The following is a 20,215-nucleotide window of genomic DNA, read 5'->3' on the forward strand; positions in this document are numbered from 1 at the left end:
GTGTGTACACGTGTGTTCGTACACATGGTCTGGTGGTGTTAAGTGTGAGATGCCACTGGCCAGCCACAAGCTGATAACAGGTGGGGAGCTGGCCCCGGAGTGTGTGGTGTGTGAGGAGAGGGACCTGTGGTCCAGAGATGCAGGCCTGACTCATGGCAGAGCCAGAGTATCAGAAGATCAGATTCCAATAAGAGTGGCAATGGTTCGTGCTGAGTGTCTGTGAGTTTGGTCAAAACGTATTGCCTTTTAGATCGCAGCCTTTGAGGCAGTGGGATGAACTGCCGAGAGGACCCTCGCCCAGGCCCCTTGGAGGCCGCCTGCCCAGTGCTGGCCTCTCGGGAGGGCTGTTTGGTCAGCACTGGCAGCGACAGACACGCAGGCTGGGCGAATCACACTCTCGTGCCTCTGCTGGCAGGTGTAGGGAGTCTGTCTGGTAAATCAACATTTTCATGGTAACTGCTTGGTGCTCCAGTGGGGAAAGGGTGGGGAGCTGGGGACACAGCTAAGGTACCCCAATCCTTAGGGGCCCTGGGGTGACCCCATCCAGTACACGGACCTCTCAAGACCCCTGAGGCTGGGCCAATGACTGCCTGCTCCTTGGTGACCCTGGAGCTTGACCCTTTAGCCCCGAGGTTCACGTGCACCTTAGTTCCCTCCCCTCAGATGACCCCCAACCAAGATGGCCTCTAACCGTTGACCTTCCACTGCCACCCTGCCAAGGTGCCCGGGGCCCCAGGCTCACATTTCTTCTCTGGGAAGCTGTTTCCAGTGGTGGTGGCAGGGCTGGTGCTGGGGCCGCCGGGCAGGTGGGGGTGCTGGTGCTGGCGGCGGGCAGGCAGTGTGCTGGAGGGGAAGGCGGCGGTGCTGGTGAAGAGCACGTCACTGGGCAGCCCCGGCTCCAGGCTGGCCGAGCTGGCGAAGCTGGGCTCCCGGCGCCCACTGCACAGACTCTCGTCAGACAGTGTCCGCTGCAGGCTCTTCTGTGGGGACTGCTGCCGAGACACCAGGGACAGGAGGTCACAGGTGCGCGGAGGGCAAGGCTCAGAGGTGCTTCCTGTCTGAACACCTGCATGCATTTCTGCCCCTGGCAGCATCCTGGTCTCCTGCTCCGTGCCCACCCCTCACCAGCTGACTTTTGGCTCTGGGGAAGAGACAGGCTTGTCCTGAGTACTGGTTAATGGGGTGGGGAGGGGTAGGTGGGGCAGTCCAGGTTGGACCAGTGAGACCCAGGGCTGTGCCTGGGACGCTGGTGGGCACAGCTGGGCACAAAGGGTTGGTGGGTGGCGCTCTGGTCCAGGCATGGAGCAGAGGGTTGGGGGCTGAGAAGCAAGCGGAGTGCGGGGCTCCACAGATGTCTGCTGCTTTTGCCTCATCCCTTCCCGGGGCAAGAGAGCCTGCTTCTCGGTCTCTCTCTCTGGTCACTTGGTTTGGGGCTGGGAGCTGTTTCCACACCACCCTGGGCTCCAGGAGGAAGAAAGAGGACCCAGAGACAGTAAAATCCCTTCCAAAACAGGTGTTCAGAAGCTCCAAGCCAAACCCGCTGACATGGGGGTGGAAGCCGACTCCCAGTGGCCTCTAGGGCAGGGAAAGAACACACAGGGCTTCCAAGATGGTAAGGGGCAGAGCCACCAGTGGGCGTGAACCACCCAACTTGCTGGGAGCAGCCCCCCATCTAACACACAGAGCCGCTGGGGCTCCTCGTCACACGAGGCACCTCATTCTCTCATAAACTTCGCGGCCAAAGAGCGATTATGGCCCCAAGCCTTGGCGGCCTCCGATGCCCACACCAAGAGGGCGAGGAAAGGGGCTGAGCAGAGACCGGAGGGTCTCGAGGACCCCGTACCCCGGCGTCTCGCTCCTGCTCAGGCCCCAGGCTGTCCATGATGATGAGCTTCTTGAGGTCATCCTCAATGGTGGACTTGTAGTTCTTCCGGGGTGAGCGGAGGTCGCGGAGCGATGCCCTCAGACGAGGCTGCCCAAAGACGTTTTTCGTGCTGGTGTCCACCTGCCTGGAATGAGGAGGTCAGAGGTCAGAGGGGCCGTGGGGGAGCCTCATGCCCTTTCTCACACCTGACTGGACCCAGGAAGGCCACCCTGGGTGGATGGTGTCCATCTCCCCCTGTGCCCTGAGGAGACCGGCAGAACTGAGGGGCTATAGCCAGTCTCCCCACGCCCGTCACACCAGTCCTTTCCTGGAAGTACCAACTTTGTGCCTGGCCTGTTCTGGGTCCTGGGGAGCAGGGACAGGTCCTTCATGTGTGGGTGTGGGGTGTAGGGGGAAACAGGCAGAGACCCGGACGAGGGGTGAGATGGTGAGGGTGTGGAGGGTAGAGGAGGGGAGGCCTGCAGACTTGGGGTGTGCGGTGCTGTGACGCAAGCCTCCCCGACTGAGCTGTTCGGCCACTAACCAAACCTTTGGGGGTCTGAGCCAGCCCCCAGGCCCCTGGGAAGAAACACCTGGCCGCCAGAGGCACTGTGAGCACCGTGCCTGGGGTCGCATCTGTGTGTGCCCCTCAGAGAAGCCACTGGCAACCGGCAATTGTCTTCTCCGCATGTCTGCTTTGTGCTCTGTCTACCAGCCGCCCTGAGCCACAGGAGGGCGAGAGCCCAGTGAACATGTCCTGCATTACAGGTGGAAGTGCGTGGATTGCGGCCCCCAGCCAGCCCACGAGGGAGCAGGACTCCCCGCAGGTCAATGCTGCAGTCTCCAGTGGGCTCGCTCCGATCACACGCAAGAGCCGAGCTGCGTGTGTGACACGCCCACCTCTGCTCACACGACACGGGTCTGCGTGCAGAAAGCCATCTGAATGGCGTCATGGTCAGCGATCGCCGCTGGGGACCAGGGTTCTTCCTCAAAAACGTACTGCCCTCCAGTAGACCCTGGCTCACGGTGACTCCACAGGACGGGGCAGCACTGTCCCCGTGGGTTTCCAAGGCTGTAAATCTTACAGGGCGCTCAAAACCAACCAACCAACCAGTCCACTCACTCACTGCCAACGAGCGGATTCCAACTCTTTTGTGTGTGTGTGTGTTTTTTGAGTTTTCTAATTTACTTCTTTTTTTTTTCTTTTTTAACATTTTATTAGGGGCTCATACAACGGTTATCCCAATCCATACACACATCAATTGTGTAAAGCGCATTTGTACATCGTTTCTCAAAACATTTTCTCTCCATTTAAACCCCCGACATTAGGTCCTCATTTTTCCCCTCCCTCCCGGATTCCAACTCTTGGCAACTGGGTAGAACTACAGGACTGGCAGAACTGCCCCTGGGGTTTTTTAAGGCTGTAACTCATTCCAGGAGTAGAAAACTTTGTCTTTCCCCAAGGATTCTCACTAGGAGGTGAGAAAACTGGACGGAGCTGCCAGAATCTGTTTTCCCGTCTCTTAAAAGGAGACCACCACCAGCCCCAACCAGCAATGCCTACAAAAGGACAGAAGTACAGCCAGAAAGCTCCTTGGATGTGGGGATGGAGAGGCGATGCCTCACGAACTTTGGACATGGCCGGAGGGCAAGTCCAGGCAAAGGACATCCTGCTTGGGAGAGTCGAAGGCCGGTGGGAATGAGAGAGGCCTTCACCAAGGAGGAGGGGCACAGACGCAACCAAGCTCGGACATGCGGCGGCGGCAGCAGCAGCGGCAACAGCAGCAGCAGCAGCGTGCCGAGAAATGACATTTAAAGAGTACGTCGCTCAGAAGCCAGTTAGAGTTTTTCTCTCCCTCCTTTTGCAAGAAGCACAAATGACCTTTGTAAACCGGAAAAAGTCATCGTGCTATTTAAAACAAATGTCTCCAGTGGCAGCCTGGCTCCTAGGAACCAATCTTGCAGGACCCTCACCTCCAGCCCCCCTGGCATCACCGCAGGCGGCTGCCGGGACAGACCTCCTGAGGGGAAGCTCAGGGTCAGAGCACCGGGATCATTTCCACTTTCTCCAGCAAGGATTCCCACCGTGTGCTCCAGCTCCTGGGTTTCAAGCAGTAATGTGAACTGATGTCAGTTTCAGGTTCAAAAACAAAGACGAGGCGGCTTCAAAAGGTGTGTGGAAAAGGCGATGCAGAGATCGCAGAAGCTCCGGCTCGTCTTTTTCCCAAGGCGACAGACCAGTCACCCCGCCGATCCGGAACTGAACTCATTCCATCCCCAGGACCCTCATGTTCAGCCAGCCAACAGGCAGATCTACAAGGAGGACCCAAGGAGCAGGTTCCCAAAGCATTGTGCTGGGAGAGGGGGAGGGGCACAGGGAGGAAGCAGGAGAAGTGAGGTCACAGGGTGGGAGTGCCACTCCGTGAAGGAAGGGGGGAAGGGATCCGCTTCATGAGCCGGCACCCCATCCGCCACAGAGAAGGGCACGGTGCCTGGGTTGGCCTTCACCCCCGTGTCCTGTTGCTCGGAGGACAGAGGCTAGAAAACACCTGCACGTCTGTACGCATGTGGGCCCACTGTCACACACCTGGACAGAGAGCAAGTGAGAAGGGCACACACAGGAAGCGGCCACGCCAGCAAGCGAGGAGGGGGCCGGGGAAGCGCCGGACTTCCTGGAGGGAAGCTGAAGCAAGCAAGCAGCGTGGCCTCTGGGGAGGGGTGTCGGGCCAGGGGGGAGAGGGGGCGGATTTCTACCCCGTGCCAAGGATACACAAGGACCACACGCAGAGGGTTCTTGCCAAGTTGACTTGCCACGTCTGCCAACACACCATTTTGCATTAGAAAAGACAGGACAGAAACATCACCAAGGCTTTGGTGAGGTGCACACTCAGCCAACAGCAACTTCCTTTTCTCTCCGCTGGCCGTGGCAGAAGTGGCTGGGCCTCATCCCAGTGGACGACATGGAGTGCTGGCTTCCAACTGAGGCGGCCCCCAGCCCCACCCCATCCCGGGACCTGGTTAATGGAGCTGATTAGCGCCACGCTGGGGGCTTTCCAATGTGGCTAGTGGCTAGTGGCAGGTGCATCTCCCAGCTCCAAGAATGACTGACCTTGGCAGGAGTGGCCAGTGGGGGGTCTGGGTGAGGCCTGCCCCGGCCCCTCCCCAGCTGCACTTTAGTGGGTGCCCAGACCAAACCACACTAAACCCACTCTAGTGCTGCCGAGTGGACTCTGATGCACAGTCACCCCACCACGGCCTCCCCATCCCGCCCGGCCCGGGAGGCTTCTTTAAGGCAGCTGAAAGGCCGCACCTAGCTCCAGCACAGGAGCCTGTGAACCATCAACCTTCCGGTCAGCGGCCAAGCACTTAAGCAGGGGGTCAGTGGGGTTCTTGGAGCTGGGCCCAGGGCTCCCTCAAGCCAAAGGATGTAGGGAGCCCAAACCCTTGGTGTCCGCTGCTAGATGCTCGAAGCTGCGCAGCCCTGGCCGCGAGCTGCCTGGCTCCTTGTTCCCCTTGGGGTGTCTCCTGTGACAGGAGACCCCTGAGCAAAGCTGCCCAGAACCTACACCTGCCCCAGACACGCGCTCCACGGGCAGCGCCGGCAGCTCCGGGTGGCGTCCGGCCCTTGCCTGTGGGGCTGCAGCATCTTCAGGGCAACGGAGGGTGGGCTCTCTCCCAGCATGGCATGCTCATGGGATGCCGGGGTGGTCCTGACACTGTCTGCGCACTGAAGTCACCAACGTGGAAAAGGTGGGGGCAATGCAGCCCTCCCTCCCAGCACCCCGCATCCACTCACCCCCCTCTCCAGACGAAGACCCTTAAGCACCCCGGGGCTCGTCCTCCTGCTCTGCGCTCGGCCCTCGTGCACGTGGCTTGACTGTCCCTTGACGGAGAGCCCAGAGTGCCAGGCAGGCAGCGTCTACTGACCCGGATAGAGGCAGCCCAGGAGCGGGTCTGGAGGGAATGTTCCAGCAGGAGAAGGAGCCCAGGTGGAGGCTAAGGTGGGCACCCCCTGGGCATGTCTGAGGGCAGAGAGGTGCTGGGCAGTGCGAAACCAACACCTGTGCACAGCGGCAGTGGGCCTCGCCCCACCCTGGGGAAGTCGCTGGAAGCTTTAAGCCAGCGGTTCTCAACCTGTAGGTTGGGACCCTTTTGGGGGGTCGAACGACCCTTTCACAGGGGTCATCTGATTCGTAACAGTAGCAAAATGACACCGATGAAGTAGCAACGAAAATAGTTTTTATGGTTGGGGGTCACCCTAACCTGAGGAACTGTATTAAAGGGTTGTGGCATTTGGAAGGTTGAGAACCACTGCTTTAAACAGAGGAGTGACATGATCAAAATCTAATTGCCCGTGGGGATAAGCCCACAGATCTGGGGACCCGGCTTCTCGATGCCGATGCCCCGGTGTCACTCACATTTGAAGGGCTGCTGCCACGCCTTTTCGTCCAGGCCCAACAGAGCAAAGACCTTGGACCAGGCCCCCGGACTCACCCATTGTCACCCTCAGCCAGGGTGCTCCCCTCTCCAACCAGGGGAGAGTGGCAGAGCTGCCTCACGGGTGGGGCTGTCACAGGGATTCAGGGAACCAGCTTGGGGAAGGGGACTTAGAACCAAGCCTGGTGAGATAGTGCGGGCCAACCTGCGTTAAAAACTAAACCCCGCGCCACCCACTGCCCGAGTGGCTCCCTCTGAGCCACCCTGGGGACAGAGCACGAGTAAGGAGCTGCGTTTCCAAGGCTGTGGATCGATGGCTTGTCTCTCCTGTGAGGCAGCAGGGGCTTTGAGTTGCACACCTCCTGGTGAGAAGCCCGGAGCTCCCCCCACGGTGCCACCAAGGACCCTTCCACAGCCACGACCCCAAACCAAACCACAGCCACGGAACCGATGCTGACCCACAGTAACCCCATGGACAGGGCAGAACTGCTCCTGTGGGGTACCGGGGCTGTGAACTCTTTATGGAAGGAGAAAGCCTCTGCAGAGAGGCCCGTGGTTTTGAACTGCTGACCTTGAAGGATGCAGGCCAAAGTATAGCCGCCCTGTGACCAGGGCTACTTCTGGCCTTAAAGCAAAACTCATAGCCAAGTGCCTCTCACTTTCTTTCCAGACATGAGCCATGCCCTCTAGCGGTCCACAGTTCCTGCCCTGCCGCCTTTCCTGAACCCCGAGAGACCTCCTGCGGTCATCAGTGGGCTCAGAGGCTCCTTTGCGGGCTCTGCCTGCAGCCTCGCCCTTTGAGCCGCGTGCCTTCCCTGGGTGAGCTCTTTAGCCTCGTGGCTTTACTATTGAGGTTTCAATAGTCCCCTCAAAATTCACATCCTTCCAGGATCTCAGAACGTGACCTGCTAGGGTCACTGCAGACGTGATTAGTTAACACAAGGTCGTCCTGGAGCAGGGTGGGCCCTTAGTGCAGCAAAGACAGGATCCTCAAAAGAGAAGGACTGTCCGGGAGAAGGCCAGGTGACATGCAGGCACAGGTGACAAGTCAGGTGACCGCAAGATGGCCAGGAGCCACCAGGAGGTCGAGAGACCGCGTCTGAGTACGCAGCGAGACCAACACCTTCACGTGGGGCTGCTGGACGCCAGGCTTTGTGTGGCAGCCCTAGGGCACTAACTGTCCATGCCCTCATCTGCCCCACACCTTCCTGGGGTTCCACATCTCACACAGAACAAAAACTGAAGCCCTTATTTATGCATGGTCACAGACCCTACATGCTGTCCCCACCGCCTTTCTGACCCCAGGCCTCTCTCTCCCCTGCTTACGTCCACTGGCCTGGCCACACTGGCCTGCCTCACACAGGTGGCTCAACCATGTTGCTGCCTCAGGCCCTTTGAACTTGCTGTTCTGTCTGGAATGTTCTTCCCCGCAGAAGCCACACAGCTTCACGCCAGTGACTAGGTTTGCTGGTTTTCTTATTTGCCATGTTGATGACCCGTCTCCCGGCCACACGGCCAGCCCTGGAGGCGGTGAGCTCTGTCTGCTTCACGGCGTAGTTGCTGTGCAGACGGAGACTTGGCGCAGAGCTGGCTGCTGAAGGCCCTAGGAGGCCCAGCCCCCTCCCTTGGCCCAGGGATGCCCAGGTGGGCTTGGACGGGCGACTGGCTGGGCATCCAGGCACTTACTTCTTTGGGTCGGTGAAGGGAAGTGGTCGTGGCGGGGGCTCCTCGGCTCTCTTCCACCCTGTGGAGTGCTTATTGCGCACAGGCTGCTTGGAGAAGAAGGAATTGGGGACAGAGGCGGAGAGCTGGAAGGGGCTGGCCTGGGCCAGCGGTGGGGGTCGAGGCGTCTCTGGGCTGGCAGTTTTGTAAACCTGAGTGGGGTAGCCAGTGCCGCTGCAAAGCAAAAGATGAGAGATGAAAAACCGAGCCCGTTCCCACGGCTGGCACACCTGGTCTGTGTGAATGGGCTCTCGGGAAGCGACGATGACAGAAGGTCAGCTGTGCAAGTGACACACCTGGGACTCTGGATACAGCGTGGGATCCCACACTTATTTGGTCTATCTCCCCATGTTCAGGAAGAAAAAAAAAAAAAGACTTAGAAAACGTTTGTCTGCAGACCACTGTAACCCAGGATACAGCGCAAGCATCTGCTCTGCAGGGCCCCTGGGCGGTTCCGGTACCGCCCTGCATCACCCACGTTGGGAAGCGCTGGCACAGAGGAATGCGATGCCTCCTGCAGGTCTGCGTGCTCAGCCTGCACGTCCCCAGCCAGCACAGGCCCCAGCTCTGCAGGGCTCCTCTGCTGGAGGGGGTGCCAGGCGGGGTCTGTCCCTCTCTCACGGTAACCTGGGTCATATTTCTGCACAGCATTTTGTATACATCAGGAAGACACGAGTATAATCTGAGCAAAAGCACTTTTTTTAAGGTGGCAGGTGGGGGTGGGGGGGAGGGTTACTGTGTGTGTGTGTGTCTAAGAGAGAGTTTTGTGTGAAAGAGCAATTGTATAGAGGGTTACCCTTTTACAGAACTAGGATCATACGAGCACACGGGTCTGACGTGTTTTACTTAAGCCCCTGGAGAGCACGCTGTTGGTTTGTGGAGTCTGTGCTTGAGCCCTTCCTGCGCCTCAGATTCCATTCTGGCCGATTTTGTCTAAAACCACAGCTTGCCATGGCCAAGGGCCGAGTTCTCGTTGGCTCAGTGTTACAATGTCATCGTGAACCTGGTTCCGCCAGGAGGATCCCGTCCTTGGGGACCCACAGGCTTCCCCCCTGCTGAGGCCAACCAACCTTCTGAAGCGTTTTAAGTGAACTGCTTCCATTTCAAGCAGAGGGTGCTCAATGAGAAAACAAATGTCTTTGGAGCCAACGGGTGTGTGTTCTGAAGCCCAATTTATCAACAAGAGGTGTGATGAGGAGGGACACCTCTGCCTCTGCCTTTGGCCGGAGGAGGTGACTGACCAATCCTCTCCCCTTGAAGGATGAAATTGGAAAGTGACCAGGCAGACACAAGAATCAAACCAGAGCCGTGGTTCTGCTTCCAGCCTGCCGGACTGTGGATGAGAGCAGTGGGACGTGGCCCACGGTGGGCCTGGAGCTCCTCGCATCTCCCACAGAGCCCGTGGAGGAAGGAAGCCCAGTCCTTCCGGAGCTGGGACAGGCCACAAACAACAGTAGTTTCTCTTGCTCAGTGGACTGGGGCAGTGGGTATTGCCCATGGTGACAATGGCTTTTCTGGCCTGCGCTGGTGGTTGTGAATAAGCAGATTCACAACAGCTCAAGACAGCCCAAGAGGGACCAAGGGAGCCACGTGCTGACCTCCAGACTGTTCGGGAGGTGGATAGGCCAATGCAAAAGAAAAGCTGAGATAGACTTGCAAGCAGTTTGAATCTTGACTACATTTCTTTACTACCCCCACACAAATAAATCCACCAGTGGAGACCCTTACTGGCTCAAGGTGGTTGGGCACAACCCCTACCCAATCACTGGCTGGACTCTGCCTTACTTAGACATGGGGCGACCTCTTAGAGGCCAGTCTTAAAAAGCCAAAACAATAATAATAATAAACCAAAAAGAGCCCACATGGAAGAAGCACACCAGTCTGTGTGGCCATGAGCTGTCGAAGGGATCAGGTATTAAGCATCAAAGAACAAAAAAACCATACCACTGTAAATGAGGATGAGTACAGAGTGGAGGCTCAAAGCCCATTGGTAGGCAACTGGACACCCCCTGACTGAAGGGTTGTGGGGAGGGGATGAGCCAGGCAGGGTGCAGGGTAGCAACGATGAAACATATAACTTTCTTCTAGTTCTTATACGCCCCCCCCCCCACTATCATGATCCCAATTCTGCCTTACGTATGAATCTAGCTAGTCCAGAGGATGTACATTGGTACAGATAGGAACTGGAAACACAGGGAATCCAGGACAGTTGACTCCTTCAAGATCAGTGGCGAGAGTGGCGATGCCTGGAGGGTGGAGGGAATGTGGGGTAGAAAGGGGGAACCGATTACAAGAATCTACGTATAACCTCCTCCCTGGGGGATGGACAGCAGAGAAGAGGGCAGGGGAGACGTCGGACAGACAGTGTAACATATGACAAAATAATAATAATTTATGAATTATGAAGGGTTCATGAGGGAGGGGGAAAAAGGAGGACCCGATATTAAGGGCTCAAGTAGAAAGCAAATGTTTTGAGAATGATGATGGCAACAAATGTACATATGTGCTTGACACAATGGATGTATATATGGATTGTGATAAGAATTGTACGAGCCCCCAATAAAATGATTTAAAAAAAACCAACTCTGCAGATAGATATGGATTGAATTTAACAATTCTGTATTATATGAGGGAGCTTCAAAAATTCTTTTAAAAAAAACTTTTTGAAACTCCCTCATATTTTATTTTAAACCTTTAAAATCTGGGGGTGGAAGGGGGAAAAAAATGAGCTGACACCAATGGCTCAAGTAGAAAGAAATGCTTTGAAAATGATGAAAAACAAAAGAAAATGATGACATACATACAAATGTGCTCTCACAATGGATGTCTGTACAGATTGTGCTACGAGCTGTACGAGCCTCCAGCAAAATGATTTAAAAAATAAATAAACCAGAAAGACGTAAACAGCTACTCACTTCAGAGGACACAGATTCAACAGTAAACAGAGGAACAAACTATAACCCCACCACCTTCTGAGGAAACGAATCAAACTCCTGAGTTGTTACACTGTATTCTCTGGACTATCTAGTATCTGACCGAAAATACTGATAATTTAAATTCAGGAAAAACCAGCAGTCAACAGACACTGTCTGAGTGTTATCAGATGTTGGATTTAGCAGATGACAACCAAAGGAGCTATGCTAGAGATGCTCGGGGAACTGAAAAGGAATAATGCTGAAGAAGTACGAGGATGAGACAAAGTAACAAACGAGGATCTCCAGGAGGAAGAGACATGAAAGGGGGCAAATGGAAAATGTACACTTGAGAGGGAGGGTGGGGTGGAAAGGGGGACCCAATGACAAGGATCTACATGTGACCTCCTCCCTGGGGGACGGACAACAGAAAAGTGGGTGAAGGGAGACGTCGACAGTGTGAGATATGACAAAATAATGATTTATAAATTATCAAGGGTTCATGAGGGAGGAGGGAGCGGGGAGGGAGGGGAAAAATGAGGAGCTGGTGCCAGGGGCTTACGTGGAGGGCAAATGTTTTGAGAATGATGAGGGCAATGAATGTACAAATGTGCTTTATACAATTGGCGTATGTATGGATTGTGAAAAGGCAGGTGAGAAAACAGCTTTGGGGTTCGCCTGGCCTGGTCCCAATCCCGGCCCCACAGTCTTGGGGAGGCCTTTCATCTCATCGGAGAAATGGGGCAGCAAGAGTTCTGGCTTTCTGGGATGCTCTCCGTGAAATGCTCAGCTCAGCCCAGGCTCAGGCGCGGGAGGAAGTGTTCCCCAGGCGGCAGTTATAAAGGTGGGGGTGGGGGGTGGGGTGGGGCACAGAAGCTAGTTGTCCAGGCTCAGGGGCCAGGCCGGCCAGCACTCTGTGGGAGCCCTGGGCAGGTCTGTGTTATCTGTCTTGCATCTTAAGGGAGCACTGGAGGTGCTGCTGTGAAGGAAGGTTCTATGCTCAAAACAAAACAAAGCTTTCAGAACCAGGTCCAGGGCTACGTGTCAGGCTCTGGCCTGATGGGGCAGCGGGGACAGGCACGGTGGGGGTGCTGAGGGCACCAAGCCTGTGCATGTGGTGCATGTCCGACAGGACTCCACTCAGTCAGTTGCCGCCACCATAGCTACCACTGGCCCTTGTCTCACGCAGGGCCAGGGTTGATACCTAAAGGCTGTGGAGTGGCCACAATGCCCCTGTGAACTGAGGAGCGTTAGGGGCAGGGCCTAGGAGAGGTGGAAGCTGCAAGAGGCAAGAGGGCCGCATTCCTGCTCCGTCACCTCACTCTGGCTAGGCCCAGACAACTGCCCTCACCTCTCTAGCGTGCCCTCTCCCTGTCTCTTCCTGCAGACCCGTGTAGCTCCTTCCTGTGCTCCTTCCTGGGTGCCTCTTCCCACACTGCCAATGACTCACCTGGGATGCCTGTGGTGTGGCTCCAAGCTCCTAGCTAACACAGGGACACCTGCCACCAGCGGGGTAGGGGGCTGGTCCTCAGCCCCTGGGCTACCTCTGGGGGAGGAGTCCCCAGAAGGGCATGCCAGAGATGCCAGCACCGGCCTGGGGGTCCGTGGCCACATGCTTCCAGTTCACCTGGGGATGCCGGCTGTGCGGGAAGCAGGCGGCTCCTCCACGTGGAGCTGGGCGCTGACAAACGGCACTGGAACCCGGCAGGCCCCAGGGGAGGGTGCGGGCCAGGCGGGGGCCGGCCTGGGAGCCCAGCCCACTGAGGTGCCCACAGCAGGCGCTGGCGCCTGTCAGCGGGCTCCTGTGACGGCTGTCTGGGGGGGAGTGTCTGTGGAGTCACTGGAGCTCTGGGTGGGGTAGGGCGGTGGTGCACAGGCTGCAGCGGCTTCCGTGGTCAGGGCTGCTGCCCAGGGTAGGCTGTGGGCTCCATCTGGCCACGGCAGGGCCCAGCCCTCGCCTGCCAGCACCCTGCCCTCCGTTTTCCTTGGCCCAGCCCAAGGTGAGTTTTAAAACGTTAAGTTCAAGTTTCCTGTAGTTCTCTGCACCAGTCGGTGGGCCAGGACCCAGATCCGCTCACCCTGCCAATCCAGTCTCCTTGGCGCACTCCACAGCCCGCCATGGCAGGCTGGGGGTCCTTCCCATCAGGAACACCACATGGTTCCCACCCTCTTGGCTTTCACGGCAGTGCCTTCTACTGCCTTCCCTGCGATTCCGACTCACAAGTGACCCTTCTGTAACAGAGGGCACCTGCCTTCATGGGGTTCCCAGGGAGGCAGCCGGACACGGTTTTCTCCTCGGAGTGGCTGCTGGCTTTGAACCGACAACCTTTAGGGTTTAGCTGAGCTGTTAAGTGTTGTGCCACCAGGGCGCCTGCTGCATGTGTAGCTCACCTGTGCCGCGAGCTCCGTCCCCTCCGCCTGGCAACGCCCCATGGCTGCACCCACAGTTGCTCTGAGCTCCAGCTCGGCCGTCCTGGGGGCTGGCCTCCCGCGCACACACCACCCTTCAGAAGCGCTCTGGCTGCATCAGCCGCTCTGCTTGTCAGCCGCTCCCAGAGTGAATCTAACTCTTCCCCAAAGAGGCCAACGAGGCTTTGGGTCTGATTTCCGCTGCCTCCTGCAGCCACCCCTCACTCTCTCTACCTTTGAGCCCAGGAGCCTGTGTCCAGGGGTAGGATGGACACCCTTCTCATGCCCCCCCGCTGACAGGCACACCGCTCCACACGCCATCTGTTTTAGTCACACAGCAACGTGTACGGATGCCTGCGCTCACCCAGACGTGTTCTCCGAAAAAGGCCTGGTGACCTGAAGCCTTAGGGAGCCAAGCACCCAGGGGCTCTCCACTCAGACCAGCAGCACCAGTGTTTTGGGGAACCAAGTCAACATCACATAACTGTAACCCCCTGCCACCTCCTCTTCCATCCCCTCAGGTAAATGATCCCTGCCTTGCAGGTAAGATCAGAAGTCCGTGTGTCCCTGCGGCGACGCACGCTCAGATCCCAGAGGGTCCCCTCAGCAGCTTCCCGGCAGAGTCATGAATTCATTGTGTGCAGCCTCCCCTGGCACACGGGCAGCCAGGGCAGCCCGGGCCTGTCTGCGGTGCCAGCTGGGCCCCGCACGGCTATATGTGGCTTGGGGGCCCAGGGTGCCGAGGTAGCAGAGGCCAGGTGATTATCCAGCACCTCGAGGCAGCCTGTTCCAAAGGTGCCTGCTGGCCAGAAGTTGATACCAGGCAGCATTCCAGCACATGCCGGGGAATGGGTGCGTGACCGCAGAAGGCTGGGCCAGCCTGTGAAAGGCGGCAGTGTGGGCGAAGCTGGTGGGCCTGTGGGGAGGTGCAGGCACAGGAAGGCCTTGAGTCCTAGCCTGGCACCAAGACATCGGACTGGTGGGGATGGGGCCTAGCCGGGGCTGGAGCTGTTCCCATCCTTGTCCTCGTCTCCCTGGCTGGTTACTCTCCGGCAGCCTCCTCTCTCCAGGCCTTTCCCTTGGGTTCCCATAGATCCCTGGGGCTCCCGCACCAGCTAACCCCCTCTGTTCTCCGCTCCCCAAGCCTGGCCTTTGCCTCTGGGGAAAGGCCCGCTTCTCTCACTTTGAGCCTGAGGGCAGAGGCTGGAAGGGTTCCCAGGGCCCTGGCCCAGGGCCCACATTCTGATTTAGGTGGGTGGGGGCAGGGCCTGGTCTCTTTGACAAGCACCCTGTGATTCTAACAGCCCCCAGGCTTGAGGACCACCCAGCAGGCACCCTTCAAAGGGCTGAATGAGCACTAGCTCTGGTAGGGTCCCTGCAACTTCAGCGGTTCCATCCCACCGGCCCTCTGCAGGAGAAAGAGGAGGCTGTTTGCACCCGTGAAGATCTCAGGTCTCGGGACCCACAGGGGCAGTTTGATTCTGGGTGATGGGAGTCGGGATCAACTTGACGGCAGGGTGTTTGGTTTGCTGGTTTGTGTCCCAGTGACCTTGCGTGGCCCCATTTCAGAGATGGGGAAGCTGAGGAGCACGGGTTCTGTCTCATGCCCAGGGCGCTCACCCTTGCACACGGACACTGTGCTTCTTTAAATAAACTCATCCAAATGTGAGCTAGGCTCACCACAGCACACACAGCCCAGGGTTAGGAGGCAGTTGGCCGCTCCCAGTTCCACCCAGATCACCTCTAGCAAGGAGGTGCCAAGGAAGCGGCTCCACGCTGAAGCCCGTTGCCTAGGAGAAAACTTCAGGAAGCAGCTTTAATGAGTGGGTAAGAATGATTTGCAATTAGCAGCAATTGTCTGTATGCAAATGAGCGCTCCCAACCACAGGCTGGGCTCTCTTTTGCTGCGGCTGGGCTCCTAATCGAGGCCCCCAAACCCTCCTCTCAGGGTGGGTCGTCCCTGCCCTCCCGCCCTGGCACCAGGACTCCCTCTCCTGGGGGTGGCCCTGCTGCCAGACTCCACCCCACAGCACGTTCGGGGTCACAAGTGGGGGCCTGTGCACAGAATGGCAGTGGGGGGTACCACAACCAAGGCCGCTTAGCTGAGGGACTGCAGCCTCCCCGCTTGCCTTGGCCACGGTCCACTGCCAGCCAGGGTCAGATGCCCAGGTGGTGACCGTCCTGTCCTCAGCCTGACCCTTAGGACCAGTCAATCCCACTGACCCCCACTGCCTCCGAGTCATAGCTGGCGGAGCAGCGCTGGGCTTGAGAAGACAGCCAGGCTCATCCTGCTGTGCCCCAGGGCTCCTCCAGGCCTCACAGGGCTTCAGACCCCAGACCTTTAGAGGAGCAGACAGCCTCATTGTGCCGCCACAAAGCGCCAGCTGGATCTGAACCCCTGACCTTATGGTTAGCCGTCCAACACCTCACCACGGTGCCACCGGGGTTCTTTGCCTACTCATCCTTCAGACGCCCAGCCCACTTCTCCCCCTCAGACAATGTCCTACTGTGTGCGCCCCACCCTGCAGGTCCCTGGGAGCACAGCTTCATGGCAGTCTCAGTGGGGTTTCCCTTACAGGCCTTGGCTCTGGGGAGCCGGGGTCTGTCCAAATTTGCCCTGCAATTCTCCTCAACTCCCCGACACAGTGCCTGCACACAGTAGGCCTCAGAGGAGTACTGAATAAGTGAATGGACGGAATCTGCTCAGAGAAGTCAGTGAGCCTGGGAGACTCAGAAATGGGGAGAGAGAGAGAGGAAACCCCCACTTCCTCTCACTGCGCCCCCCTCTCCCTGCATGCCGGCTCCGTCTTGAGGTTCAGGAATAGGAAGCCATGGCCCCGCAACCCAAAGATGACCCGGCCGCCCCACAAGGCTCTCCAGAAACAGACACTGGCATGTCTCTCTCCCGCTGAGGGGTTGTGAAGGGGTGGTGGGTTGACTGGCACCACCGGGGCCCCTGCAGCATCCCAGGCACCCATGGAGGACAGCTGTCAGATCTGAGAGCCCCGCTCATAAAGGGCCGGCCAGCAGCGCCAACACTCAAAGCAAACAGAATGCGTCCACATTGCTCAAACCCACCAGCTGCTCTGCAGGAGGACGACGGGGCTGTCTGTACCCATACAGACTGACTGGCAGCCTCAGAAACCCCGGAGAGCGAAGCGGGCCTCCTCTGTCCTAGAGGGCAGCTCTACATGGGTATTGGCGTGCTGGCATGGGCACTCTTACACACAGGCCTGGACACAATTCTTCCTGCGGCTGGGCACCCTCAGGCTGGTGCCAGCACGCAGACATCGGAGGAAGGTCAAGGGGACAGGGACCCCGTGTGCAGGTAAGTCCCTCCAGGGTGGTCCCTCAGCCCTCTTTTTGGGGGTCCTGGGCCCTGACCACCTGTGCTCCAGCTCCTCACCTCTCCATGTAGAAGGAGAAGGCGGCTGAAGGGGGTCTTGGAACCTGTCTGAGCCCACGGGCCTTGAAGGTGGCAAAGCCCTTCAGAACGGCTTTTCCGGGAGGCTGTGCGTTCTCACTGATTCTGACTGCAGGTCCACTCTGCAGGGTTGCTTCCTTCAGGCCTCCTTTCGCACCACACCCCTCCCCCTTCCTATCACCGCCAGGCGAAAAGAATGCTTCTCAGCCGGTATAGCCCAGGCCCAGTAAGAACTGCCAGTCAGAGCAGCAGAGAGGGTCAGAGAGAACAGGACCAGAGACAAACGGGCAGAAACGTCTCTCCCTTGACCTAAGCTCCTTGAGGGACACGGGTGGGCAGCAGGGGGCTGGCCCTGAGCCTTCAGCCCAGCCAGTAAGCTCTCGGCCCACAGGCTGTCTGGTGGGGCTGAGGCAAGTGGAAGGTGCTCAGGAGCCGGGAGGCAGAGGTACTGGGCCTTACCTGGGCTGCCTCAGTGGGTCTCGGCTGCCGCCGGCCAAGCCTGTCGGGGTGCTGGAGCCTGAGGAGTACAGCTTCGGCCGGTAGCCCTTGTTCTGGCCAGCCACCGCCGGGGCGGGTGAGACCTCCCGCCTTCTGTCCATGTGGTGGGGCCTCCCGGCAGCTTCCCGTCCCCCGCCACAGAGGCCCGGGCCGCCTTGGGGCTTGTGCGTGTTGGCGGGCCGTTGCGGTGTCTTGGCCAGGGGCAGGCAGCTGGGGCTGGAGGTGTAGAGGGAGGTGTCGATGCCACTGTCGCTGGAGCCGCCCTTGGACAGGGGGTCCTGCTCTGGCTCCAGGGGGTCCAGGGGGTCGAACCAGCGGTCGTCGCTGTGGCTGCTGGACGTGTTGCTGGACAGGGTGGTGCTGCTGGAGTGGCTGGAGTACTGAGGCTCTCCCTGTAAGGCAGAGGGGACTGAGGGCGGCACCTGGCCCAGGGCTGCCTGTGCACAGGGTGTTGGACCCTTCCCTCCTGGACCCACCCCAGCGTGGACCCTGGAGGCAGACAGGGGTGACCCCAGGCAACAGGCCTCAACAGCCCTGTGACTCAGTTTCCCGCTCACCTTGCCTGCCCTGGGGTTGCTGGGAGGAGTAACTGAGACCCTGCTATGTGCTTCTGGCACCTCAAACTCCACACCTGTGTACCATCCCAAATCTTTCCCTCCTTGGGAAAATTCCCCCTTCCTTCTGGGGCCCCACTTAGTGCCTCCGTGTCACCCCGGGCCCGGCTGCTTTGGTTCTCAGACCCCTGTCCAGCCCAACAGAGGGTCCTGTTGGCTGTTTTCAAGACAGCCCCAGGACCAGGCCCCCTCCTCCCTCCACAGGCCCCCATGGCCTGGGCCTGGCCCTGCCCCCTGCCCCCCTCTGCTAGGGCCCCAGTGTAGCATGCGCCAGCTCTCTCTTCAGCTCGGCAGGCCCATGAGGCCCATGTGCAGTCGTCTCCCACCCGTTCCAACATCATCTCCTCCTTCCCAGCTGTGCTCACACCCTGTGCTCCAGCCCCAGAGCCCCTCGCTGTCCCTGAGCATCCCTGCACGCCATCATGCCAACCTTCGCCCTCCGCCTTCCTTCCACACTCCCTCACGTCATGAGATGTTTGCGCTTAAAGGTTCCCCTTAGCTCAGCTCTGTCGTCTCTGGGGCTATGCCAGTGATCGATTGATCTGCTCACAGCATCTTGCCTGCATTGACGTCAGCTTCACGAGGACAGGGGCTCACTGAGTGCTCCTCAAAGGCCCACTGGGAGAGTGGGCGTCACACTGCCTTGCCCACCCAAACAATCTCCTCCCCAGCCTGGGTACACTGGACCACATTTCCCAGCATCCCTTGAAGGGAGGCAGGGTCCCCGAGGACACCCACCAGAGGGCTCTAGGGAGCTGTGGGGAAGCAAACGCCATGGTGTGAGGCCCCTGAGCTCAGAAGGCAGGAAGTGGTCCTGGTTGGCTCTAACTCCAAAACCCAGCCTTCAGCATCTCTGCACTATGGAAGCTGGACAGGTGCTCACCGTCGGGGTTCAGAGGTCACACCTAGGCCACGCTGAGCAGCCTGGAGGGGGGTTGGGCATCAGAGCAGCTGCCCCGCCCCCCTGTAGTCTGGGTCTGCCCCTGGGGCAGGTGGGGATCAGACTCACTTTGGAATGCCTGTTGGGGGAATCTTTGCCGGCTGCGTCCTGCCTGGAGGCGTGCTTGCTGCTGCTGCTTCCAGTCATGGCTGAGAGGCGGGCCTGGGCGGGCACATGCCACAGAGGCTCTGTGGGAAGACGGGACACCCGATCTTGTCTCAAGACTCTCATGCCCTCGGCGCAGTCTGCTGTGGGGTCCCCCCCACTGTCGCTGCTCTGCTGGGCTGGCTCCCATGGCAGGGCCGGACGTCTGGGGATGCTTCCGTGTGAGGTGGCCGAGATGGTCTAGTATGTCACTGGCCAGCAGAGTTTGTGACCCTCCCCAGTAGGGACCTGGGACAGGACTATCCCTTTCTGTGCCTTGTCCCCATCCCCTCCCGCCCCACCGGCTTCCAGGGCCTCCAAAGCCTGGAGAGGAGCGGGGCGAGTGCTGCTCGCTGAGAGCGGGGGTCCTCACTCCTGACCAGGCTGGCCACACTGGCCCCAGCCCCCAGAAGGCCTTCTCACACAATTCAGGCTTCGAGACCATTTGCACACACAGACTGCCTTGCCCGGTCCCTGGTGGAGGCTGGGGAACAGGGCTTGTCGGTTTATGGCAGAGTCCTCAGGCCACGCGGAGAGGAGACAGCAGCCTCCAGGGGACAGAGGCAGGAGGAGGGCAGGGCTGGGCGCAGGCTAAGTGTCCGGCAACACTTGCTGCTTGGTGGACTAGAGGGGGGCGGGGTGGATCCAAGTCTGACTGGGAGCAAAGCTGGCAGCAGTTCTGGGCGGGGGGGCGGGGGCGGGCAGGATGGAGCTGGCTGGCAGAAGCAGCAGGGTCACCAGCAGGCCAGCTTGGCTGGAGTCTGGCCTTCTCTTGGTGCTGACGGGAAGTGTGGTCCCGGGAGCTCCTTCTTATCCCGACAGTGCCTGAGGTCACGACCTTTCCTGTTGTGAGGACCCCTGCCCCCAGCCCATTCTGGCAGACAGAGCCGAACTGCTCCTGTGGGTCTCGAGACCGCCAATCTTCATGGGAGCAGCAGCCTCCTCTTCCTCCCGAGGGCTGGAGGGTGGGTTCAAACCGCTGACTGCAGGAACCCATCACGCAGCCCTCTGCTCCAGGAAGGCTCCTTGTCATGCCCTGGCTGCCTGCAGGCCGGCACACGGCCCTGAGAGGCCGCCTCTGTCTCTCCCTCCACCGGGACAAGCACTTGGACTTCAGAGGGGTTGAGATGCGAAGTTAAGCTTAAAGAGACCTGAGTTAGTTAATTGTGCCAGCCTGGCCGATAATCACATGTGGTGCTGGTTGAAAGGCGGAGGGATAAATGGGTGGTGAAGCCTCGCCTTTCTAGTTCT

The 20,215-nt window shown here is 58.8% G+C and overlaps 1 protein-coding gene across 1 annotated transcript in view; it reads right to left on the reverse strand.

Moving 5' to 3' along the window:
- The window catches only part of SIPA1L3 (signal induced proliferation associated 1 like 3), a gene marked incomplete at its 5' end in the record, with an annotated part of 78,002 nt that overhangs the window by 11,537 nt on the left and 46,250 nt on the right, over positions 1-20,215 (reverse strand). The window contains 5 exons of the mRNA XM_004715848.2: positions 743-992; positions 1,844-2,009; positions 7,988-8,197; positions 17,228-17,658; positions 18,890-19,008. Coding sequence (XP_004715905.1) covers positions 743-992; positions 1,844-2,009; positions 7,988-8,197; positions 17,228-17,658; positions 18,890-19,008 — 1,176 coding nt within the window. The remainder of the gene's footprint in view (positions 1-742; positions 993-1,843; positions 2,010-7,987; positions 8,198-17,227; positions 17,659-18,889; positions 19,009-20,215) is intronic.

This window comes from Echinops telfairi, unplaced genomic scaffold (genome assembly GCF_000313985.2).
Source record: "Echinops telfairi isolate 266 unplaced genomic scaffold, ASM31398v2 ScPeMD7_655;HRSCAF=1070, whole genome shotgun sequence".
NCBI classification, from domain to species: domain Eukaryota; kingdom Metazoa; phylum Chordata; class Mammalia; order Afrosoricida; family Tenrecidae; genus Echinops; species Echinops telfairi.